The sequence below is a fragment of the Agelaius tricolor genome, unplaced genomic scaffold (assembly GCF_023055355.1).
Source record: "Agelaius tricolor isolate 1412-34295 unplaced genomic scaffold, bAgeTri1.0.p SCAF_36, whole genome shotgun sequence".
NCBI classification, from domain to species: domain Eukaryota; kingdom Metazoa; phylum Chordata; class Aves; order Passeriformes; family Icteridae; genus Agelaius; species Agelaius tricolor.
In genome coordinates this window covers 3,894,324-3,920,448 of record NW_027269296.1, presented here as the reverse complement: position 1 = coordinate 3,920,448, position 26,125 = coordinate 3,894,324, and the positions used below count along the sequence as shown (strand labels likewise).

The 26,125-nt window shown below is 50.3% G+C and overlaps 1 protein-coding gene across 1 annotated transcript in view; it reads left to right on the top strand.

Moving 5' to 3' along the window:
* The first annotated feature begins 9,924 nt into the window (after nt 1–9,924).
* The window catches only part of EPHA10 (EPH receptor A10), a 32,933-nt gene continuing 16,732 nt past the window's right edge, over nt 9,925–26,125 (top strand). The window contains exons 1-5 of the mRNA XM_071453088.1: nt 9,925–10,086; nt 11,213–11,277; nt 12,703–13,372; nt 20,458–20,613; nt 21,855–22,196. Coding sequence (XP_071309189.1) covers nt 9,957–10,086; nt 11,213–11,277; nt 12,703–13,372; nt 20,458–20,613; nt 21,855–22,196 — 1,363 coding nt within the window. The 5' untranslated portion in view covers nt 9,925–9,956. The remainder of the gene's footprint in view (nt 10,087–11,212; nt 11,278–12,702; nt 13,373–20,457; nt 20,614–21,854; nt 22,197–26,125) is intronic.

Sequence of the window (26,125 nt, the reverse complement as noted above, 5' to 3'; positions counted from 1 at the left end):
AAGTGGGGACGTGCCCATGGCTCTGCTGAGGCTAGGATGGAGCACTGGCTGTGGTTGCTGGCCTGGGGGGTCCTGGGGTCCCTGAGCCCATCTGAGTTGCACAGAGCAGCTCCCCAGGCTGTGGTTGGTCCCATTGTGTTAACAAGGCACCACTTGTGCATTTTAAGTGTGTGCTCCTTGATGTCGTCCTGCCTCTAAATGATCCTGGAAATGCATTGTCTCCTTAACTACTTTTTAATTAAAAGTCAGGGATATTAGAAAAGAGAAATCAATTCTTGTCACAATTAAGACTTGGTTTGAACAATTGCAGCATGTTTCAGTGAAGGATCCTCTCTGGGCTTATTGATCTGTATTGTCATAATGTCTAGGTTATTGCCATGGCTCAGACAGACTTAAATGAACATTTCAGCTGAATTATGTATGTTATCTGGCAGGCAGAGGAGGCTGCCTGCTGCCACTCAGAGCCTGCAGGGCTCCCCTGGCCCCCACTCCTGCTGACTGAGGCCTGGCTGGGATGAGCACCTTGTCTCCTACAGTGTCAGGCTCCTCTGTGAGCCTGGTGAATGTGCCCAGGGCCTGGTCACTGGTTGGGCAAGTCAGGTAACCTCGGGTTTGCAGCCCCAGGAAATTCTGAAAGCTTGGAGGCAGCCACAGGGCAGCCAATGGCACCAGCTGAGCAGGAGCTGCACCTGCAATGCTGCATCTCCCTGCTAAGGAGCTGCAGGAGGGCAGCTGAGCACAGGGGCTGTGCCTCCCCCAGCCATGGAAGTCTCTGTCTTCCTTTGTCTTCCCCTCCTTCTCCCTTTCCCTCCCTTTCTCTCTGCAGAGAGGGGCTGGTGGGAGGTCTCCAGCACTCTCCACTGTGAAAGTGACAGGAGAGTAGGAGGCTGATTAATCAAAATCTAATATGATGAAGGGCCTTTTTAAAGGTAAAAGATGTCCCAGTTATGGTTTGTCTGCCCTTTAAAAGTTCTTGAAAACTAGGGGGTCTTGGAGGAAAGAAAATTGATTTCTCATGGTTCCTCTTGTACCTTGGGGCAGAAAGCAAATTCAAAGGGGCCCTGCCATGAAAGGTTGGAGTCTGCTGCTGTGGCTGATAATGAGATCTCTCAGAGATAAATCAAAACACCTGGACTCCACCACGGAGCAGCTACTGGTTTAAGCCAAGACCTGGAATCAGGAAGAAGAGAGGGCACATGCTCACCCTTGCCTGCTGTGGAAGCAGAGGTGGCAGCAGCAATGCTGTAGCTCCTGTTATGTTGGTGCCAGAGCTGTTCCCTCCTGCCTGGTGGTGCCTGGCACACCCAGCACCTCCCCACAGTTTGTGCAGAGCCTCTGGCCCCCACCAATGCACTTTTCACATCATCACTGCTCCCTTCCATGCAGTGGCACATCAGCAGCTGTGCTCCCCCCAGTCCTGTGAGCTGCATCCCCCAGACTTGGGAGCTGGGGAAGGAAAACCCTGATGGCCTTGAATTAACCGTGGTTAACTCCTTGTTAACCAATGGCCATGCCTTCCAGGGCTGCAGCCCTCTAGATCCCATTCATTTTGTGATAAGCAGGATTCACATAATAACTTCTGGCTCATATTAATGCTTTTAATCTGCAGACCTCAGAAGGAGATGAGCCAGAGAAAACCGGGAGAGAGAGATGCTCAGAAAAAAAAAGAAAAGAAGCAGAGAAAAGTGAGTAGGATGAACTCTTTACCTCTCTATCCCATTAGCATGTTCACCATGGATTGCAAAATCCTGTTAGGCACAGGCAGCCTGCAGATCCCGAGGCAGAGCAGAGCCTGCTGTGTTAGTGGTGGCTCTGGCTCTGCAGCAGGGCCAGGGCTTTCCTCAGTGCTGGCTGCCCTCAGGGTGCTGGGGAGGGCTCCAGCACAGCTTGCCCCTGCACTGGGACTCCCCAGCTCTGAGATTTGTTGCTCTTTGTTTTGGGTTCAGTGACCCTCAGGCTCAGTGTTCATGCCTTTGCTGTTTGAGTAATTGGAGAAGTGTCTAATCCTCTTCTCCACCGATGTCACTGTCATGCAGCCTGTGATTAAACAGGCTGTCAGCTGCTGCTGTTTACAGATAACAATGCTGCTTTCTCTCATTCCTACACTATCAGGCTCATTAGGAAGGTTTATGGATAAATTAGTCAGTCTGGGATTGAATAATGTCTGAAAAGTCCTCAGTTCCACTGAGGAACTGCATCTTCCTGCTCTGGGTAGCCAAATGTGACAGTGTGACAGTGACCTGAACCACTGCATGGGGCACAGGCCAGCCCCACACCAGGGTGACCCCTAGATCTGGGGCCTGACTGCTGAACCCATGTGGGCTCTCTTCAAGGAGACTTTTCCAGGGGTGAGCCCCCCACTTCTGGTACCAGGCTGGAGACAGCAGTCAGTGCCAGATAAAATCCTCTCTGATGCTTCACTACAGCAGATTCTGCAATACACATAAAAAGAGGCTCTTTTCCCACTCTTATTGCATGAAACACTCGTACATTTCCAGAGAGGGTTCCTGGTAGGCTTGGTGCCTGGCTGTTCAATACAGCAGGAACAAACTGCAGCTGCAGATGGGAACAGGTTGTTTCTGCCATTTGTTATTTTTTTCCCCTAATTATGATGCAGATTGGATGCTCTCTCCAGCATTCCCTCCCTTTCTGTTTATTCAAGCAGGATTTTTGTGAACCTATACACCAATTTCTGTCTGGGCCTGGAGTGCCCCATTAGAATGGAGCAGAATGTATTGCTCCCCTGAGCTGCAGCTCTTTCCCCAGTCCCCTTCCACCACTGGCCAGGGCTGAACTGGGATGTGAGCAGGCTGGGATGTGAGGATCCCCTCTCCAGCCTCAGCACAGGGCTGGCAAGACCCCCATGCAGGTATCCTGGGGGATGGTGTGGCTGGCAGCCTCTCTGTCTCTCCAGGGCTGCATCTCACCCTGGCAGGGTGGCAGCAGGAGCAGAGGAACCTGCAGGCATGGAGAGCTGTCCTGCTCTCTGCTGAGCACTGAGCAAGCTGTAATTACTGGAGAGCTTTCAGGGAGCTGGACACACCATGCTGGTGCCTTATTTAGAGTCTGCCCAAGTGCTGAGTCTCCTGGAGTGCAAAATGCATCTATGAATTAGCCACAGCTGGATTCAATTGCTAATTATAATTTGCAAAGTGCGTTCCCTTCTTCTGTCACGGACAAATGAAAAAGACTCACTCTGCATGACCTCCCCATCACCCTCACCCTGTGACTGGGGGGGAGAACTGGTGGATGTCTTGTGCTGATTGAGTTACCAAGTGAGTCCTGAAGTGTCTTTCCTCATCAGTGTGCCACACAAGTTGCATTTCTGATTTGCCTGGTGAGTAAGAGCCGGAGCAGAATCACTGCAGGGAAATCCACAGCAGTTCAGTGCCCTTGTTGTTAAGGAGCATTTACTGCCACATTATTGAGGGGCCAGGAAAGTCAGAAATCTTGGTAATGCATTTTAAATGATGATCAGCACAAAGATATAAACATGAAAAAGCTCTTAATAAATCGAGGAAACACCATGAAACTGGGGAATCCAGGCCCAAGGTGCATTGGCACTTTGGGGTCCCCCTTTGGGGTGCATAGGGGTGCTCTCCTCAGGAGCAGTGTGAACCAGACTGGCACACTTTAGTCTTCAAATTCACCAAGGTTTGGGCTGCAGGTGCAGTTCAGTGCAGCTTGGAGCTGCTGAGGGAGGTCTGGGAAGCACTCAGGCTGTGGAGGGAGCCTGGCACCAGGGCAGGCTCTGGCCCTTGCTGTGGCCACTCTGGAGCTTCTTCCCTGGCACTGAACCCTGGACACTCACCTCAGAACCACACAGCCAGCAGGACCAGCCTAAAACACCTCTGACAGTGAGGGATGGCCACATGCTACAGATCCCTCTGTGAAACAAAACCAGCCTGCTGTAAAACCATTTCTGATGTGACTGAAAATAAAAATCCTGATGACAGCACTTCGAACAGACCTGCTGCAAATCTCTGTGAGTGGATTTAATGAAACCAGCCAGGAAGAGAAGGAGAGCAAATCAAAGGTAGGACAACTTCTTTGTTCAAATTACTGTAATTGGTACCAAAATTATGTTGGTGGTTGTTTGCACCATTATACTTGAGGTACATCTTCATTTCTTTCTCAGTTCTCAGAGGTGTTTCTCCCTCAGTTCTCACTCTGCACCTCTGCCTTTCAAGCAGAGCAAGTGAAGCCACAGCAGAGGGGAAGAAGCCTGTGGGGTGCTGGAATCCTGCCCTGTGCTCAGGGCAAAGCATCTCTGAGGGGCAGCTCCTGCCTATTGGGAAGGATGAAAGTTTGACAAGAAAGTCTCACAGTTATGTGTGCTTGGCAGAAAGATTTTTGAATGTAGAATCTGAAGGATAGAAATGAAAGCAAGTTTTGATATAGAAGAAAAGAATTGCTGAGCCAGTCTCACTGGATAACCAAGGAGGCAGAGGGTGTGTTAGTTAGAAGGGGTTTTTATGGCTTAGAGCAAAGGATAAACCCACCCCAAACAAAAAGATTTTTTTACCAAGCAGAAAAATAGCACAGGCAAACAAGGCAGCAAATGTGGCAAGTAAAAAAAAGTCTCAGAATTTTCCACTGCAAGAAAACTGAAAACATCTTCTAGCTTAAACTGTAATGTATTGACTTTTAGTGATTGGAGAATAATAACATGAATATGGTAATTATAGTAGTTATGATAGGTTATAGATAAAAGTTAAAGTATAGATTGGTCCTACTGTATTGAGATGCTAAGCAAAGAAAAGTATAGAATGCATTGTAACCAAAAGAAAAGTATATAATGCATTGTAACCAAAACCAAAATATATAATGTATTGTAACCAAAACCAAAGTATATAATGCATTGTGACCAAAAGAAAAGTATAGCATGCACTGTAACCAAAAGAAAAGTATAGAATGCATTGGGACCTAAACCAAAGGGTCTCCAGGCCTGCCTGCAGCTGGAGCTGACAGCTGTGGGCACAGCTCTGTCACCCACCACCCTGGCCTGCTGTAATGTCCTGGATGTAATAAACTGCATTTTGGAGAGCAGCCTGGAGTCCCACATCCCTCATTTCAGCTCTTACACCTGCCTCCTCCAGAAGCCTTCCCACTATTCCCAGGAGAGCAAATCCCACACACAGCTCCTGAGCTCAGGGCCTCCGTGTGCCCTTCAGGCTCTGTCACCAGGCTGTGACACCTGGATCCCTCCTGTCTGGCTCTAATTAGCAGCATGTGGTAATTTGTCTCTGGCTGAGTTGGAATTTAACACCGGGTGCATCCGTGCCCCAGCCAAAGGCAGGGTTCATGCTGATGATGACAGAACAGGGGATGACTTACATAAGTGTAATGATGTTATGCTGCCTGGAGCTCTGGATTTTCTCAGTATATGATGAATGTGAGGCATTTAAAAAAATTAGACACTCTATTTTACATTATTTTCTAGAACGTGGATATCTGGGGGCTGCCTGGAAATCCATTAGCAAGAAATGTAAAGATGCTTAAAGGCATTTACCCAGATTAGCTGTGTTTATGCAGTCAAGGGTCTTTTATGTGATTACCTTGAAAGCTAAAGAACTGCTGCAAAACATTTCTAGTGCAGACATTGTGAGGCAAAGAGTACAGATCTGACACAAAGAGCTGTTAAAAAACAAGTGCACAGCTCTGGTTGCTTTGTATTTGCAGACAAACAACCCAGAAGGCAGAAGGGTTTTCCCTTTGCAGCCCTGAGGCTGGGCTGTGCAACTTTGAGCAGGAGATTTTTGGGAAGTGTGGTGGTGTCTGCAGGGGTCTCAGGGAGAGGGAAGAGATGAGAATCTTGACTTTATGTTTCAGAAGGCTGATTTATTATTTTATGATATATATATTATATTAAAAGAAAATTATATATTAAAACTACACTAAAGAATAGAAGAAAAGGATTTCATCAGAAGGCTAGCAAGGAACAGAAAGGGATGAAAATAAAATCTTGTGACTGACTAGAGAGTCTGAGACAGCTGGACTGTGATTGGCCATTAATTAAAAACAACTACATGATACTAATCACAGATGCACCTGTTGCATTCCACAGCAGCAGATAATTATTGTTCACATTTCATTTCTGAGGCTTCTCAGCTTCTCAGGAGAAAAATCTTGTCAAAAGGATTTTTCACAAAATATGTCTGTGACAGGGAAACTTTACATTAAATTCCTTTTTCACTGTGATTTGTGCCAGTTAGCAGGAGGGGATGAGCAGGGCTGGAGCACTGTGCCACAGGGAAGCAGTGGTTGAGCCCTGGCAGCAGCTGGGGGTGGCACACTGCTGAGGTGCCACTGGGACAGGATTGCCTGAGCCACTTTCCTCTGTGGGATATTCCCTAAAGCCAGGCATGCTTGTGCTGTATTGCTGCTGCTTCCTCTGCTCTGCCTCTGCCCTTGTCACAGCAGAAGGCCTGGAGTGTGTTTGTGTGACATGCCAAAACTACTACAAAACTGCAGAAATCCTTTGTTTTTATTGTACAATAATAATTGCAAGTGTGGAAGAGAAAGGAGAGGTGCAAAAGCTTCTATGAGGCTTTTTTTTTTTGCCCCATCTTTTGTCAAGGACTGCTCCTTCAGCTGTACATTGAGGCCTGCATCCTCATGGCTCCTTTGTCCTTTAGCATAAAAAGTAATTTGTCAGCAAAAGAAGTAAAGTTTTGTTTTTCAGTACCGATCTGGCTGTCCTCCCACTGAGACTTTCAACTCTCTTTATCTCAGGAATTGATGGTCTTGGTTTCTGATTCTCTTTCCTTGGTGTTTGTATTGATTTTTTTTTTCCAGGAGGGTTATTTTCACTGTGGTGTCAAAACTATCTTTCTGTCTGCACTTACAGCAGGTAATAGCTCAACTTGGCCAATTACACATTTTCTGGGCTAGCCCTGCTCTTTGCACAAGTTCCCCTGACAATCTGGAGCCTGGCTGACACGATGCCTTTGCTTTCCCTTTGCTTTTGTCTCTGCAGGCTCCATGCAGGAGTGGGGAAGGGCATCCCAGAGCTGGATGTGAGCAGCAGAGATTGTGCTGTTTGTGAGGGTCCCCAGGATGAGGTGAGAGATGAGAATCTGACTCCAAGTTCTTAGAAGGCTGATATATTATATTATATTATATTATATTATATTATATTATATTATATTATATTATATTATATTATATTATATTATATTATATTATATTATATTATATTATATTATATTATATTATATTATATCATACTATATCATACTATATCATACTATATCATACTATATCATATTATACTATATTATATCATACTATATCATATTATACTATATCATATCATATTATGCTATACTAAAACTATACTAAAGAAAGAGAAAGAATACATCAGAAGGCTTAACAAGAATGAAGAATAAAAACTTGTGACTGACTCAGAGAGTCTGACACAGCTGGCTGTGATTGGCCATTAAGTAAAAACAATTCACATGCTGGATGAACAATCTCCAAATCACATTCCAAAGCAGCAAAACAGGGAGAAGCTGAAGCTTCCCAGGAAAAGAAATCCTGGAAAAGGGATTTTTCAGAAAATATCATGGTGGCAGAGATGCCCAGACAGCCTGGTGTTCCTCTTCCTTCACCTGCAGATACTGGCCCTTGTTGTGGGCTGTGCCATCCCAAGGACAGCATCCCTCCATCCTGTCCCTGCTGTGGCTTTGGGAAGAAATCCAGTAGAATCCATTAAAGGCTGCTCTGTTTCTCTGTTTTCTTCACACCAGCAATGGCTTTGTCATGTGCTGCTGCTGAAACAAAATTCATGAGAGCATTTTCCCAAAGCATGATACTTAAAATCTTAATTAAAATACCTCTGGCTGTTCCACTACCAAGATTTTATAAGTGCTTGGAATAATATTTCAGATAAATGGATAAGCTGTGTGCTTTCAACATGACAGACCCTTCTTTTAGTAGAACATATCTAACATAAAATCTTCCATTTACTTCCAAAATCCTCTTGCCCTGCTTGGCTCCCCAGTGACAGGAAAGTGTACATGCCTGTGGAGCCTGGTGGTGAATGGAGCTGTCCCAGGGGTCTGGATTGATTTGCTTCATGACATTGATACCTTCCACTGTCCCAGCAGCAAGACCCAGTGTGTGAATACTAAAAGGAAGCTGCTGTGCCTGGAGGCAGGCAAGCCAGATCCTGTATATTACACTGTGAGAGTTGTGTGTCATATTAGAGCAATCTGCCTTTAAAGGGCATCTTTCAAGCACAAACTAGCTTTTTCCCACACTTGAGTGATCACACAAATAACTGTGATTAAAGGTCAAGTGCCTGGGTTTTTCTATTTTACTCCTTAAAAATTTATATGTGAAAGAAAACCTAGAAGTTAACATAGCATGAAATTGTTATGCAGTTCTGAGCCTTTAACGACAACTAAATATCACTTTTCTTCCTGGGTGGCTTGAGAAATCTTCAGTAATAACGGGTCACTTCTTTTGCTTTCCACTTGAGGAGGATTATAAATAAACCCTGTCTTTTGCTTCCCTGCTCTGTAACATGAAGGAGGGAGGGTTCTGATGGTGTGAACACGGGCCCCCAGCCAGCGTGGCTGTTCCTGGTCTCACCAGGAGCTCCTGGGCTGCAGGTGCATGGCAGGAGGGGCTCCAGGGCTGGTGCAGCAGCTCACCAAGCACTGATCCATGCTGAGCTGTCCTAGATGGGAAGAACATTGATAAATGGATTTCCTCCCCAGTAAAATTAACACAGAGAGGAAAGGTAATGACCATGTTGAGAAATGGAGTGCTGGAAACATCCTCTGGCTCCAGATGTCCAGCTGGGCTTGGCCTGAGGTCTGAGCACCAGCTCCTGTGAGCAGGGCTTGGCATGGGCTACCAGAGCCTGGCTGGGCTGTGCTGGGTGGGGGCTCAATGCTTGTAATTTATACTGCAATATATATATTTTACATCTGACACATAATCACAGCAAAAGGAACATCCCACAGGAATAAATGTTTGCTTTGGTATCACAGTATCCGCCATCAGGGGGAAAACCAGCGGGCATTCAGCCTGACTCAACTTTGCAAGAACCTGCAAGACCTACAATTAAATAATCAACCTTGTTGAGTTCTGTCCCCGATGCAAGAGGCTGCTGGCAAATACCTTGGCTTTTACACTACTGAACCAAAAAAGGGATTTTACACTCCTAAAACAAGCCAATAAACGCTGGCTAGTTAAGGCTTCGTGCTGTGGTTTGCACACCAGCATGAGCATAAGGGTCAGTCCAGCCCTTAGAATCCCAGGGCTGTCGCTGGGGAGCTGTGCCATGTCATGTTTGTCTCGTCAGCCCCTGGCTTTGCTGGTGGTGTTGGTCTAAAGCCACTTTCAGTGAGCTTGGAGTTGTGCTCCATGCAGCCAAGAATTGAAGCATTGCCTCTCCAGCCCAGGCGGCCACAGCACTGTGCCGGGTGTGGGTCTGGCAGGACTCGCCCTGCCCGGGCTGCCTTTCCTGGCTTTTCTCTCTGGGCATTTTTGCTTTCACAGCAGCTGCTGGGCTTGGAGGACCTCGCCATGAAGCCGGGAAGAACATTTCAAGACAGAAAGGCAGGACAGAGGGCTCGGCAAAGAGCCGAGACATTCCCGGGCAGGGATGAGACTGCCCCGCTGCTCTCCTGGGCCCTGAGGGCATGAGGGGGTAAAGTGCTGCTGATTGCGGCCGCAGCATCTCGCCATCAGCGAGGGCAGCAGTTCCAGCAGCACAAAGCTCAGCACGGCCGTGCGTTCCCTCAGAATCCCGCCCGGTGACCGAGCCCCAGCCCTCACGGCGGCCGCCCTCCCTCAGCCGGCTCCAGAGTCACCGCCCTCCCGCTCTGGCCCCGCCCCTTTTCGCCCCTCCCCTGCCGCCCATTGGCTGCGCGGGCCGAGGCCCCGCCCCGGCGGCGGCGGTTGGCGCGCAGCGGCGGCGCGGGGCGCGGAGTCGCGGCGCCATGGAGACAGCGCTGCTGCTGCCGCCGCTGCTGCTGCCGGTGCTGCCAGTGCTGCCACTGCTGCCCCTGCTGCCGCTGCTGCCCCTGCTGCCGCTGCTGCCGCTGCTGCCCCGCGCCGCCGCCGAGCAGGGTGAGCCGGGCGTGGCGGCAGCGCGTCCCGATGCTCCGGCGCCTCCCGGTTCTTTGCCACTCCCGCGCCGTGTCCCCGGTGCTCCGTCACCGCCGTGTCCCCGGTGCTCCATCACCGCCGTGTCCCCTCGGCGCGTCGGCCCCGGCTTTGGTTGCCCGCGGCGGGTCGCGCAGCGCGTTGCGGTACCGGGAGCGGCCGGCTCGGCTCGGCGCTGGGGTCGCTCCGGGGCTGGCCGGACGGGTTGTGGGGCGGGTGTGCCGCCGCTCTCCGGGGCGCGGAGATCTGCCGGAGGAGCGGGAGAGGACGGACGGGTCCTCCTCATGGCGTGACCGGGTCAGCGCGGGGTGTCCCGGTCCCCGCGATCCCCGGAGGCACGAGGCAGCGCGCTGCCAGTGCCGTGACACGGTTCGAGCCTGGGGTCCGTGTTCGCGGGGACTGCGCTGCCACGGACGGACCCCACTGGTACCGGAGGCGAGAAGAGCGTCCCGGAGCATCCCGGAGCATCCCGGAGCGGTGTCAGGGATGTGCCCGCCGGGGATGCGCCGCCGCGCCCCTCGTTCCCGGTGTCCCGGAGCATCCCGGAGCGGTGTCAGGGATGTGCCCGCCGGGGATGCGCCGCCGCGCCCCTTGTTCCAAGTGTCTGAGCCCGAGGCTCAACCTGCCGCTCTGGGGCTGTGGCTGTTTGCTGGCTGTGGAAGGATCGTGAAGCTGCGAACTGAGGGAAATAGCTCTTCCTGTCAAAGACAGAATTGGCTGTTTTGTGGGGAAAGGGTGTCATTTGCCAGGGAAATCCTTCATTCAAAGCAGCTGCTGGTGCCTTTCGGGTCCAGCATCCGCACGCTGTGGGCATGGTACAGTGGCAGTGCTGTCTGTGGTTATAGTACAGTGGCATTGCTGTGGTGCCCCTGGGGTTGCACATTCCTCAGGGCATTGATCAGGCACCTGCGAGCTTGTTCTGAGTGTGCAGTGACAGCTCCGTGCTCACACGGTGATGCCATGGCTGCTGGAGACCTGGCAGAGATGCCACTAAGCTTCCCAATGCATGGACACGGTGGGTTTTACCAGCTTTTTCTTAACCAGCATTTCCTGTGTCAGTGGTTTTCCTAACACGCTGTCTTGCCTGCAGTTGTCCTGCTGGACTCCAAGGAATCGCAGGCGGAGCTGGGCTGGACCTCACACCCATCCAACGGGGTAAGCACGGGGGTGGGACTGTCCCTCTGCACCGCTGGAGAGGGTGGAAGGCTCTGCCAGCTTCTTGGTGCTCAGCAGCAGCCTGTGAGAGCTTTGTTTACACGGAGCTGGGGTGGGGCTGGCAGCCACGGGACCTCCTCATTCAAGGTCGATGGGTAGCTTGGCATGATCAGTGCCAGGAGCCTCTGGGAGCAGAGCAAGGAGTGAGGTCCCTCCTCCAAGGGGATTTTACACTCCTAAAACAAGCCAATAAACGCTGGATCGTTAAGGCTTCGTGCTGTGGTTTGCACACCAGCATGAGCACCAAGGGTCAGTCCAGCCCTTAGAATCCCAGGGCTGTGGCTGGGGAGGTCACTGGGAGCTGTGCCGTGTCATGTTTGTCTCGTCAGCCCCTGGCTTTGCTGCTGGTGTTGGTCTAAAGCCACTTTCAGTGAGCTTGGAGTTGTGCTCCTTGCAGCTTTGGGTTCGTTTTCCTAAATGGAAATAAAGCGTTCAGAGGGAAGAGTGATAGGTCTGGAGTCATCTGTGTGGCACAGCTGTTTGTAGAAGGAACTCTGTTCTGGGTATGTTTTGACTGTTTTGCATAAATTTACCCCCAGAAAGAATTGCTCTGGGATATTGCCAGGTTGTCATTCAGGCTGTGAGGGTTGAATCATCATTTCACTGATCAGAAATCTCTGCTATCAAGCTTTGGGGAAACCCTGTTTCACTTGTAGGATTGGAGGATTTGTCCTGTTGTAGCTAAAACTTCTCCTGGTAGAGAAGCTGCTGCTGTTCATGAGGGCATTTGACATCCTTATGTGATGGTGTGACTAGTGTCCTTAGAGATGGATTAGAGATGGATTTCTTGGAAATCTTGGATTTCTCTGGGTGGCCCAACCTCATCCAGCATTACACTGTGTGGATGCACCTTCCCAGGGACAGAAAATCTGAGGCGTGTGTGGGAGATGAAGGCTCCGGCTCCTCAGCAGAGGATGCTTGATCAGAACAGAATCAAGCTTTGTTTTCCAAGACCTGCTGCCTTTCTGGTTGCATCCTCACATTTGTACCTCTGTGGAGAGCTCAGGTGTTGGGTGGTCCAAGAGCAGCTGGTGGGTTTGGTGGGCTGAGGACTTCCAGTGCCTACAGCACCTTCCCAGGGATGGAGAATCTGAGGAGTGTGTGGGAGATGAAGGCTCTGGCTCTTTATCAGATGATGTGTCCAGAATCAAGCTTTGTTTTCCAAGACCTGGTGCCTTTCTGGTTGCGTTTGCACATTTGTACCTCTGTGGAGAGCTCAGGTGTTGGGTGGTCCAGGAGCAGGGTTACTGCAGCTGGTGGGTTTGGTGCCTACAGCATAATGGTGGGGAGGCTGAGGCAGTGCCATTTATGCTGGTTGGTGTGTCTCTGCTGGGCCAGCTCCCGAGCTTTGTGTTCTGTCCCCAGTGGGAAGAGATCAGCGGCGTGGATGAGACCTACAAGCCCATCCGCACGTACCAGGTGTGCAATGTGATGGAGCCCAACCAGAACAACTGGCTGCAGACGGGCTGGATCGCCCGGCGTGACGGCCAGAGGATCTTCATCGAGCTCAAGTTCACCCTGAGGGACTGCAACAGCATCCCTGGCGTGACGAGCACCTGCAAGGAGACTTTCAACCTGTACTACGTGGAGTCCGACTCCGACCTGGGCTGGAGCGTCCATGAGGGGAAGCACACCAAGATCGACACCATTGCTGCCGACGAGAGCTTCACGCAGGGAGACCTGGGCGAGCGCAAGATGAAGCTCAACACTGAGCTCAGGGAGATTGGGCACCTGAGCAAGAGAGGCTTCCACCTGGGCTTCCAGGACGTGGGTGCCTGCGTGGCGCTGGTCTCCGTGCGGGTCTACTACAAGAAGTGTCTGAGCACGGTGCAGAACTTGGCCCTGTTCCCCGACACGGTGGCAGAGACGGCCTTTGTGACGCTGGTGGAGGTGCAGGGCACCTGTGTAGCCCATGCTGAAGTGGATGTGGATAACCCCCCTCGGATGCACTGCAGCGCAGAGGGAGAGTGGCTGGTGCCCATAGGGAAATGCATGTGCAGCCCTGGCTTCGAGGAGAAGGATGGGGCATGCAGAGGTAAAAGTGGCCATTGGTGTCCTGGCAGCTTTTGTCTGTGTCAGTTCATGCTGCTGCCAGAGCTCTCTGGTGCCTGAGCACAGTTTGGATAACTGGAATTGTCTTTTGCAGCAATATGTTTGTTTGGGTGATGGCAGCTCCCCAGTGAAGCACCAGAGCTTTGTTTGGAGGGTGGCATGGGGCTGCTCTGCAGCATGGTGATGTGTCAGAGTGGGTTTGGTGGGCTGAGGATTGCTGCCAGACCTCTCTGTGCCTGAGCACAGTTTGGATAAGTGGATATTGGATGTTGGATATTTGGATAAGTGGAATTGTCTTTTGCAGCAATATGTTTGGGTGATGGCAGCTCCCCAGTGAAGCACCAGAGGTTTGTTTGGAGGGTGGCATGGGGCTGCTCTGCAGCATGGGGCTGCTTGGGCAGATGTGTCAGAGCTCTGGATGCTGTCAGGCATTTCCCACAGCTTTATCTGTAATGTTAAAATTACTCTAGAACATTAATATCCCTATTGATACGCTTTGGACACGGTTTAATGATTTGGTGACTTTACAGCTCACAAGGTTGTGTTTAAGGGCAGCTGCACAAATGGATGCACCCTCTGCCTTAACAAGGCATCCCACTAATGAACCTGGGGCTGTGACCACTTCCATCTTCCTTCCAAAGGCAGGTGAGAGCCAGGTGTGGGATGCTGGCTGTCATGCTCTTCCTCAGAGGGTGCAGCCTCTGAATGGAGAGAGTTGCTGGGCTAATGCCACCCCTGGGCACCTTCTTGCCAGCTGGGACCTAGGAGAGGAGGTGAATTCTTCAGTAAAACACATCTGAAAAGACCCTTTGCTGTCCAGATGATGCCTTAGATGTCTCCCTTTTCACCTCACAAGCACACTGAGAGGAAAACAGCTAAATAAGTCCCAGGCAGGTGGAGTTACCTGACACTGGAGGCAGGAGGTGCAGTAGGAGATTGAGCTTTCTGCCCTTCAGGAGCACCTCCAGGCTTCTCACTGTGCTGGAGGTTCTGCCTTCCTCCTGGTGGTGGGATGCCCTTCCCAGTGCTCTGGGCAGTGGCTTCTCCTTAAGAAGACCTTATTAAAGCTATCAAATTGAAATCTCAGTGCTGTTATTGCTTCAGTGGCTGCATGGCAGCTTGCCATGCTTTCCACATCTGTTTGGAGTGGGGATTTACATAGTGAGTCCCAGAAGGCTTTTGCTAATGTTTCAGGTTTCTCTGTGTTGAGTTTAAATAATTCATATTCTCTGAGGAAAAATATTTGAAGTAATTTAATGGACATAATTAAGTTTCTCTCCCCTCTCACAGAAAGCAGGTCATTAGTCATTCTCTGTGGAGCAGCGTCTGATATCTGGTCAAATATCAGAAAATAGTTTTTAAGGGTTGAAAGTTTTGGGTTTGTTTGCAGCCCTGCATTAGCATAGTGCTAAGTGAATAGCTTTAAAAGATTCCTGATGAAAGCTGTGGAAATTCTTCAATGAGGACAAAAGCCCTTGAGCTGGAGGCAGGTGGATGCTTTGGGAGTTTGGGGGTGTAAAACCAGCCAAGTGATGGCACAACACGCCTGGCACCACCACTGTGATCCTGTGAAGGCTTTGGAGGGTTCAGAGGGTGTGAATCCTGCATGAAACTTCTTGGCCACAGTCTCTTTTGCAGCTTTTGTGGGCCTTGAGAGCTCTGGGTGGTGGAGTTGGGGTGGTGGGGGCTTTGCTGGTGCCCGTGGGGTGGCATGGGGGCCAGGGTGGTGGCAGCAGGACTGTGGTGACAGCAGCAGTGGAGGAAGCAGGAGATGAACTGGTGAAGGTGTTTAACCTTGGTGGCAGAGCTGGTGTCCCTGTAACCCTGATTCAATTACTGAAAGCATCCTGTACCAAGAGAAGGTTTGTGTCTCCTCGCTCTGAAATTAGGGGAGATGACAAAAAGGACAATAGGATTTCTGACTCTGCTAATTCTGGCTGCAGGAAAGCTGAGTCTTTCCATGTCCATCCTGTCCTGCACCACTGCTCCAGCACTCCTGACAAGTTTGCATGTTTCTGATGAATTGTTTTGGTGTTTGGTGGAGTGCAGCCATCTCTGGGGTGGGACTGCACAACTTTAGTGCCTGTTTAACATCCACCCACAAAGAACAGGAGAGTTTGTCACTGAAAATGCACTCAGACTTGTCTTGTCTGATGTATCTCTGTAGCCAGCTGCTGCTCTGTGCTTACTCTGACCATAAAACCCATTCCCAGCAGATGCACAGCAGGCAGTTGGGCAGTCCTGTGCTCTGTGCATGATCCCTTGTCCATCCCTGTTTTATTTTCACTTGCCTTCTCAGCTTTGATGTCCTTTTGCCATTAATTTTGTCAGGTGTGAGCTGTAGCCCCTTTGTGCTGTTGTTTTGTGGTGTGTAGCAATAGTTTGTGTGTAAATGAAGCCCTGATGTGGGGGATCTGCCCGACATTTTCATTCAAAGTTGTCTCCTCCTGCTTCCTCTCTTCTATCCAATCCCTAGTAATATCTGCAAGGAGAATTTCAACAAAGCTCAAGGTTAATATTTACCAGCCAGATTTGCTGCAAATGAGACAACTTAAACCAGACATTGCATTAATATGATGGAGGGCAGTTACCAAAAATAACTGCCAGCCACTCTTCTTTGACTGAAACAGTAAATTTGTGCTCTGGCAAAGTTTCCTCCTCCATTCATTTTTCTCCACTTCTGACAGCCCAGGCAGGGGCCAGCTCTGCCCTGCTGCTGTGTCCCATGCTCTGCTGCCCCCACCAGCACCTGGAGCCCTGCTTGGTCTGGTCAATGATGGTCTAATTAGTGTCCCTGTCCCTTGGCTACGTGGGAATGACATCACTGGAAACAGTTTTAGAGTTGGAATAGTTTCTAGTGCTTTGTCAGGATTTTTAAGTGACCTTTCAAAGAGATGAGGGTTGCTCATCTCTTTAAAACCTCACACAGGAGGTGGCTTGAGGGACAGCCTTGTCCACAGGTGCTGTTTGAAATGGGGAATAACAGAAATTCCCCCTCCTAGTCTGCATCACTGGGTGGATTTTTGAGCAGCATGTTGAATTCAGCCTGCTATGGACAAGACACAAGGAAGATTTATTTGTACTTCTCTTAGGGAGAAAGCAGAGGTTTAGGGTGGGAGTGGGATGTGGGGTGAGTCAGATGTTCTTCTGTCCATTGGATGTGTCCCACCACAGCATTGTGTCACTGCAGTGTCCTTAGGTGGAAAAGAAATGGTTCCATTGAAAGTTAGAGGAATTTAAAACAATAAGTGACAATATTTTGTCATTTACTGCAGAGATACCTCCTGAAGCCCAAGGTCTGCTTTTCTGTTTAAATAGAAAAAAGATGGATCCAAATGTACAGCACTTGGAGCTTTTGATTTGTTTCATCTTTTATACATTAGCTTACAAACCTGTAAGTGCTCCTGGAGTGTTCTTTATCTGCTGACTGATGCTGGAGGATTATGCATACATTTATTTTTCCTCCTGGGGCTCTGCAAGTTGCACAAAGCACCAGGTTTTGCTTTCATCACAGATGCAGCCACAGGCATCCCACAGTCAGGCCCTGTGCTTGCTGCTGGGTGGAACTGGAGGGAATTCCAGAGGAAATTCCAGAGGAATTCTGAAGCTGGGCATGTGGAGGGGAGGTTGTGAGGTGGGATCAGCTGGGTGTTGGGTGCTGCTGCCCACCAGCCACACACATGGAGCAGCAAAATGAGTCTCTCATTTTTGCTGCTGTGTGGAACTGGAGGAAATTCCAGAGGAATTCTGGAGCTGAGCACATTGAGGGGAGGTTGTGAGGTGGGATCAGCTGGGTGCTGGGTGCTGCTGCCCACCAGCCACGCACATGGGGCAGCAAAATGAGTCTCTCTGCAGTAATGGCCAGCCTTGGAGGTGTTCATCATTTGGGATTGCACGTTCCCTTGCTGCTCACAGCGTGTCTGAAATAATTCTGCCTTTGGAAGTCGTGACAGATCCACACACAAATCGCTCCGTGACATTTCATTTCAGAGCAAGCTGCTCTGACAATTACAAGCATCACAAGTTGTTTGCAGGATTCCTGTGAGGTTAAGGTCATGGATATCTGGCTGCTGGATGAACGTGTTGGATGGGCTGTTGAAATCCAGAGGGGACGTGTCTTGCCCGCAGCTGAGGGGGTTTGTGTGAGCCAGAGTGCTCAGCAGGCTGCTGCAGAGGCTGTCCTTCTGTCTGTCTGACTGGTCAGCCAGTCCTTCACCAGGAGCTGCTTGGTGGCTGCATTAGGGAGCTGAGAACACAACAGTGAATTGCACTTGGCTCAGCGGATGTGCCTGCTTCAGTGTGTCCTTGAGGAACATTCTGGCATAAATAGCAATGAGGTTCTGTCAGTCCTGGCTGGATTCATCAAATGCACTCTGGTAGATATTTCCAGACTGTCTTTCTTTTGGACTAAATCGCTAAATTTAATTTCTGCTGTTAAGAGTTTGTTGTTGGGGATGCACAAGGATCTTGCCCTTGGACACAGGTTTTTGTTTTATACTCCACAAATTATTTAACAAGGACAAAAATTACAGAGTAGCATTGTTTAGAGGTGTCAGAATTGCTGGCAATGTGTTGGACCATAGGCTGCTTGTTAAAAACCAGTTATTAAAAACCTCCAAACTGTGTGGAAGGCTTTTGGATTCTCTGGGGGGGTGCAGCCCAACATTCCCATCCTGGCAGACATGGAAGCAAGGTGAGCCTGACTCAGTGCTTGCACTGATTGCTCCTCATGCTGACTTTGTCCCTCTCACAGAAGCACAGAGACTGGACATGAGTGCTGTCCCTTCTCTCTGCCTGCAGTATTGATCACATCTGGTGCACTAAGGCAAGGTGAGACCCCAAACTCAGTGTGGAGGGGGCAGGAGCCTCTCTGCCACCCAAGGATGTTTCCAGCAAGGCCCTTTGGCCACCTCAGTGCAGCACTGAAGCTCTGTTCTGTCAGTGATTTGGTGCCCTGGCTGGTTTGGGCAGCCTGTCCTTGTCCATGGGCACTGGCTGGCAGCATCTGTCCCTCCTTGGGGCTGCTGTCCCCTCCTTCCCACTCTGCTGGCCTGAGGCATTTTGCCTCTGAAGCACTGATGAAATGTTTGGAACATAATAAACAGTGACTTGATAATGGGATTTGGATGGATGGAGTAGGGCTGTGCCAGCCTGGTGCAGTGAGGGGTCAGCAGAGCTCCTGTGAGGGATGCATTGTGAACAATTTGGGTGACACTGGTGACCTTGCAGGTTTGAGTGCTGCTCAGGGAGGGCTGGAGGGGCCCAGTGCTCCCAGTCTGCCCTTTGCTGGGAGGGGTTTGGGCTGTCAGGCTGCCTGTGGTGCTGTCCTGGTTCTTGCTGTGGCACCCCCAGTGCTGGCTGCCTGTTTCCCCAGCTGTGGCTTTCCTAAAGAGCATTTTTATGAATGTCTGCTTCAACAGAGAAAATTAACACACATTAAAGCAGATGAACTTTGTCAAATACAATTCCAGGACCAAAACTGGAAAGGAATTGATTTTGGAAGACAAGCGAGTTGTAGTGTTAATTATAAATGCCTGTATAGGCATTTTGAGTGAGGCTGCAGCTGTTATTAATTCATGCTGGCACACACAGCACTGCTGCTGGTAGGACTTCACTGGGAAGGGAAATGGAAAGCTGTCCTGTGCCACTGGAGTGGGAAACCATGCATTTTCTAGGTCTGCATCCTCAGTTACCCCTGCTTTCCCCATGGCACAGGCTGGGAATGAAGAGAGGACGTTGCTCCCTCCAAAAACACCCTGTCCTGCCTGAGGAGCTGTGTCAGATGAGGGGCTAAGAGAAGCCTTTCCCAAGGCTGCTTCATGCTGGGTAATTAGCCAAGCTGCCTCAGAAATGAGTGCTGCTGGTTTGGCAGTGTTACACAGAGGGGAATGTGCTCTCCCTGGCAGGGACAGGATCATAAGTGTGATCCTCCCTGCTTGAGGAGCTCCTGTGGTCAGCATGGTGGAGCTGGAGAGAGGCACTTGATCCATCTGACCCATCTGACTGCTTCTCTTTGGCTCTGGGACAATGAATCATTGAATTTCATTGTTTAATAATTTAGTTGTGGTAGCACCAGAGGACCAGGAGCAGGATAGAAAGCAGTGTACAAAAAAAGAGAATTTCATTCTATAAATTGATGACCTGATCCCCTCAAGAGCTGTCACATACCCACTGCAGAAATAAGCACTGTGAAATGACAGGGACACCTAAACCAGCTGGAGACCAAGAAAAACACTCGTAGGATGAGGTGGAAGAGGGTGGGAGTTTGTCTGAAAAAAGAAACAGAGACACACACATGATGCATCACATGTGCTGGGCACTTCTGTTCTTTTCAAGGGCAAGGTTTGGACAGCCAAGGGAAAAAAATTAGCAAGTAAAGCCCATGGCTCCTCGTGGGACACACATGGGGTTGTGGTGCCTGCTCCTGGGACATGCAGATTGGGGCATTTTGTGCCAGTATTAATGTCAGGCACTTCTGTAAACTTACTCCTGGCTGTTAGAAAACAGGGTGGACTATTCTGAAAGACACTTCTAATTGGAAATATTCAGTTTCCTGCCATGAGATGTCAGATTTGTGTGACAGCCACTTCTGAGGGATGGGGTCTGGGTTTAGTGCTTGGATCCCATCATGTTTGTAAACAGGATTGATTTTCCTGTCTGATGCAGTGATATTTCTGCCCTGTGGGGTGGTCAGTGCTGCCTAACTAAAGGAAAAAGCACACTGTGTCTCCATTCTATGAGTACACTACAAGTTTTGATTTGGTTTCTCAAACTCTGAAGAGGGAACTGGAAATTTTGGGAGTAATTTTAACATTGGCTATTTTTCCCTAATTTATCCAGCACCCTAGACAGGGAATGACATTACTGTGAAAGTCAGTGCAGAGCTACACAACCCAAATGGGTAAAACCCAGGGACATCTTTTTTTCTTGGTGCCAGGATCATGCAGGTGCTCAGGGAAAGCAGCTTAGAGGGTGGTGTCTGCAAAGGAGGCTCCAGGAAACAGGGAAATGCAGTCATCAGATGTGTCCCTGTGTGGGTCTTCCCTTAACAGCCTCTCTCTCTTTCAGCTTGCCTTCCAGGGTTTTACAAGCTCTCCCTGCGTCTTCCTCTCTGTTCTCCATGCCCTGAGCACAGCTTCACACATGAGGAAGCCTCCACCTTCTGTTTGTGCCAGACAAATTACTCCAGGTCTCCTTCAGACCCACCATCTGCCTCCTGCACACGTACGTCTCTGTCTGTCTGTCTGCCCAGGCACTCTGTCTGTCCTGCAGTGCCCAGAGCTGTGCCTGCCTGCTCTGTGTGCTCATCTCAGTCTGTGCTGGGGGGATGCTGCACTGGGGAGGGGATGCAGGGGATGGAGGGGCTGTCCCTACAACCCAGCCTGGTGAGGCAGATGTGCAGTCAGGCTCACAGACTCCCTGATAAACTGGGGCACTGTCATTTAGTCACTATAATTCACAGGTTTTAATTAAATGGCCTCTAGTTAATTGGACTGGACTCCAGCTGCTCTGGTGATGGATGCTGTCCAGCTGGCAGCACACGGATGAGGAGCCCTCCATGTCTGCAGAGCATGGCTGGGCAGTGTCTGACCAGGAGTGGGCTCCCGGGGCTGGTGCTGCTCAGAGAGGTTCTGGGACCAGCCAGGTGCTCCTCATGCACACTGTGAGCTGTGGTTTGTGATGCACACACATTCCTGCAGCTGGCATCCTCTGTCCCACATCCCACTGTGCCTCTGTGTCCCCTTGTACCACCCCTGGCTGTCCAGGACTGTGCCCTTGTGCCAGCCCTGGCTGTGGCTGTCCAGAACTTTTGTGTCCCCTCATGCCACCCTTACCTGTGGCTGTCCAGAACTTCTGTGTCCCCTTGTACCACCCCTGGCTGTCCAGGACCTCTGTGTCCCCTCATGCCACTCCTGCCTGTGGCTGTCCAGGACTGTCCCCCTGTGCTCTACCCCCAGCACCTGCTCTGCTGCTCCCAGAGAGGACCTACAGGTTTGTGATGTGTTCCTCTTTGAGCCAGGTCTTATGACTCTCAGAGAAACCCATCACACCCAGCTCAGCTACCCCAAATGGCATAAAATTACCAGGATGGCTTCTGAGGTAGTGTTGGAAACAGAAAAAGGTTTAATAAAAGGCAAAATAACAAAGCTCTTAGAGAGAAAAACCGTGCCAGGTTTTGCAGGGGCAAGAGATTATCGCTTCTGCTAAAACACCCCACAAAAGTGATTATTTCCTTTGTTCTTTTCCTTTTCTAGTGAATTAACTAAGTGGGAGCTCTTGGCCTCTGTCCAATTGGACAGCCCCAGGTCTGAGGTGAAGTCCCCAAGGTCCAAACTGGGAGAGAAACTTGTGGCCTTTTTTTCCTTTTGAAGCAGACAAAGAATAATTCAGTCACTCCACCAACAGGGAGCACATTCCCATGTGTTTACCCCAGCATCTTTGCACTGACCCTCTTTTCCCTGTAGGACCCCCCTCAGCCCCCAGGAACCTGGTGTACAGCCTGCGCCAATCCTCCCTGGTGCTGCACTGGAGCGCCCCGGCCGACGCGGGCGGCCGCAGCGACCTCACCTACAGCCTGTGGTGTGCCCGCTGCCCCATGGTGCCACCAGGGCACTGCCAGCAGTGTGGCACCAGCGTGGGCTTCGTGCCGCAGCAGACGGGGCTGGTGGAGCGCACGGCCACGCTGCTGAACCTGCTGCCCCACGTCACCTACACCATCCGAGTGCTGGCGCAAAATGGCGTCTCGGCCGTCAGCCCGCTGGGAGGCCAGCAGTACGCTGAGGTCAACGTGTCCACTGGGCACACAGGTAGGTGACACTCTTGGAATTTACCAATATAGCTGGATGGGACATGCCTGAGCTTGTCTGGCCTTGCTGCTGAACTAAATAGTGGCATCTGTGGTGTTTCACCCCACAGACACTTTTGGCTGGCTGGGTGTGTGGTGTTTCACCCCACAGACACTTTTGCCTGCCTGGGTGTGTGGTGTTTCACCCCACAGACACTTTTGCCTGCCTGGGTGTGCGGTGTTTCACCCCACAGACACTTTTGCCTGCCTGGGTGTGTGGTGTTTCACCCCACAGACACTTTTGGCTGCCTGGGTGCTGCAGTTGGCACGTGGGGACAAGTCCAGGCCTGCAGGAGCTCTGGTGGTGCTGGGATGGAGCTTCCCCCCATAACAGGGGCTGCTCCTGGGGTTTCCCTCTGGCAGAGAAGCTTTAAGGGGATGGTGAAGGAAAGGAGTCGGTTCTGATGGAGGCTTTGGATCTAGAGCTTTATTCTGGCCCTCAGGCCTCTGAATGCAGCACCAGCTCCAACAGAACTCCCTGAGCCCGTGGCTGCTGCTCCTTTAACCCCGGGGAGAGGGGCAGGGAAGGGGCAGGGAGGCACCAAGCAGGGACAGGAGGGGAGGGACAAAGGGACAAAGGACACCTGGATGGCCCAATGCCCCCCAGGGGTAGAGGGCATCCTTTGGATCTGCCAATCACTCGAGGCCCTTCTGGAATGCCAGGAGTGCCAGACAGTGCTGGGAGGGGAAAGGAGAGGTGACTGACACACCTGGGAGGGAATTATCAGGGGAGGGACCCGAGGTTCTGGGGTAAACCCTGAAATCACAATGCAACAGCACACACGGGGACAGCTCCCTGCTTTGTCCCCCTGGGGCTGCTTTTTTCTGGCATGTTGTGACTGACACTTCTCTGGGAGGCAAGGTGTTGTTGGGGAAGATGAAACAGGAAAGCCTTATAAATATGATTGCCTGGCAAAAGATTCTGAGAATATGGAAACTCTAAGTGAGATTAAATGAAAGCAAGCTCTGAGATTCCTCAGTTCCTGAACAACTGGAAAACAATGGCATGGGCAGCTGAAGGTGATCCCCTTTTGATCAAACAATCCCCTCTGCTTGCAGCCAGGCCCAAGGCTCAGAGCAGACCCTGCCAGCTTGGCAGAAGGGCCCAAAGAGGAGTTTTTAGGGTTTAAAATGTAACCCAGTGTGGTAATGGAATGATTCTTCTAGGCTGTATGGAAATGCTGTAGGATTTGTATCTTGGACTAGATTGGTTAGTGAGAATCAGAATATTCAGCACTGGAGAAGATTGATGGTATTGGAATGGGAACCTCGCTCTCTCACCCTCTCACCCTCTCTCCCCCTCTCTTCTCTCAGGCCTGCTCTGAGCTGTGGCTGGCAGCTCCCAGCAGGGCCCTGCACCCAGGCCCTTTGCAATAAACCCCAAGTTCCCAGCCCTGGCTGCAGAGATCTCTGCTCTCTGTCCATCCCCACCATCCCACCCCCATCACTCCTACACAAGGAGTGAGCCTGGTGACAACCTGGGCTGTGAAGGGACAAGTCTGCTCTGAGATCTGGCTGCAGTTTGAATTTATAAATCATAAAACCCCCTTTGATGAAACAGCATTTCCAGCTCATTCATCAAAAAATCCTCCTTAAAATAGATAATTCAAATGTTGGCTATCATTCAGAAACAAAAAAATTGATTTCCTCTCTCTATCCTGTGCTGGTCTGTGACACAATTCTTACTGTAAATGTCTGTTCCCTCCATTTTTGTTCCCTCAGGTGAGGGGAAGTGAGTGCCTGTGCCTGTGGACAGGTCCCTGACCAGAGGGGTTGGCTCAGGAGTCCCTCCTGAGGTGTTGTCTGTGCCAAAGGACAGTCAGGTCCCTCCTGTGCTGTTGGCTCTGCTGAAGGACAGTCAGCTCTGGCTTGTCGTGTCCTTGTCCATTCCTCTGCAGTTACATTATTACTTTGCATGAAAACCCTTTCCCAAGCCACAGTTAATGGAGACAGATGATCCTCAGGTACCTCTTGGCAGAAAGTGGCCAACAATTTCATCTGAAGAGATTAAACTTTGATCTTGTTAGAAATAATTTTCCCACCACTTGATCAAATGGTTTTTTGTGCACGTTGCTGCTTTCTCTTCCCTCATGCCATAATCCCTGTGGCTCCATTGGGGGATGCTGTGCTGCAGACTGCTCCTCAGCTGAGGTGTCACTCCTCATTAGAATCTTTGCTGTTCAAGGATGGATTTAGCTCTGGGAAGGTCTTCTGCCTCCTGAGCTCAGGCCAGGGGCACAGAGAACAGGCTGGGGTGTGGTGAGCTGAGAGAGGTCTGGTGAGAAGCCATTCCTCCAGCCTGGTGCAGGCAGAGGGACCTGGAGCTGTCACCTTGTCTGGGCTCCCAGGTCTGAGCTGGCACAAGCTCAGGTGTGGGCAGTGAGTGCCCTGTTCTTTTAGGGAGCAAAGCAGCAAGTCAGTGATGCCAGCCATGCCTTGGTGTAAGAGCCTAAATGAGAGATGTGGGACTCCAGGCTGCACTCCAAAATGCAGTTTATTCCATCCAAGGTGTTACAGCAGTCCAGGGTCATGGGTGACAGAGCCTGTGCCTACAGCTGTCAGCTCCAGCTGCAGGCAGGCCTGGAGACCCTTTGGTTTAGGTTACAAATGCATTATATACTTTTCTTTTGGTTACAATGCATTCTAGACTTTTCTTTGCTGAGCATCTCAATACAGTAGAACCAATCTGTACCTTAACTTTTATCTATAGCCTATCATAACTACTATAATTACCATATTCATGTTACTGTTCTCCAATCACTCAAAGTTAGTACATTACAGTTTAAGCTAGAAGTTGGTTTTCAGTTTTCTTGCAGTAGAAAATTCTGAGACCTTTTTTCTTCTAGCAATATTGGCAGGTTTGTTTGCCTGTGCTATCTTTCTGCTTGGTAAAAACATCTTGTTTGAGGTGGGTTTATCCTTGGTTCTAAGTCATAAAAACCCCTTCTAACTAACACACCCTTTGCCTCCTTGGTTATCCAGTGAGACTGGCTCAGCAATTCTTTTCTTCTGTATCAAAACTTGCTTTCATTTCTATTCCTTCTTCAGATTCTACATTTAAAAATCTTTCTGCTAAGCATACATATCTGTGAGACTTTCTTGTCAAACTTTCATCCTTCCCAATACCTTGGCTGCTCAGAACAGCTTTTCCCCTGGGGAAGGGGGAAATCTCAGCCCCTTGCTCGATACCATGTACTCCTGAGGGAACTGAAATGCATGTCAAGAATGTGGATAATTAATCCTGTAATCTGCTCAAAATCAATGTCTCTTGTTGAGCTGTCAAGTCTCCAGATGCAGGTGGTGGCTGGGAATTACCCAGGCAGCTGAGGCTGGGGAGTTTCTTGGAACACTGACAGTTTTTATTGCTGAGGGTTCCAGGCTGGGGCTGCCCTGCCCTGGTTCCTCTTGCCTCTGCACCATTGGCACGGGGTGACAGTGATGGTTAACCCATTCCTATCAGCAAAGAAGGGGAGAATTGGGGAGAAGTTGTGTCCTGAGTTTGCCTGTCAGACCTCACTGCGAGGAGGGGACCCTGCGTGGGCAGGACACGGAGCCACAGCTGGCAGGGACAGCCTGGGCAGCTGCTCCTTGGAGCACATGGTTCCTTGGAGTCCTGACTCTGCAGCCCCTTGTCATTAGAGCCCAGCACAGAGGTGCTGGATGGGGCCAGAGGTCAGGAGGAGGGAGGCTCCAGGGATGCCTGGCAGTGCTGGCTGTCATGCTGTGGTCTCAGAGTCGTTTGCAGCAGCAGGGGTGCTCTGTCTGCTGATAAGCAGGTTCAGAGGAAAAATTAAACAAGAAACAAGACCTTATTTAGCTGTCAGATCCTGCTCCTCTAATCCAGCTCCGTGCTGTCCTTCCCCTCCAGCAGTCACCAGAGGGAATTGTCCA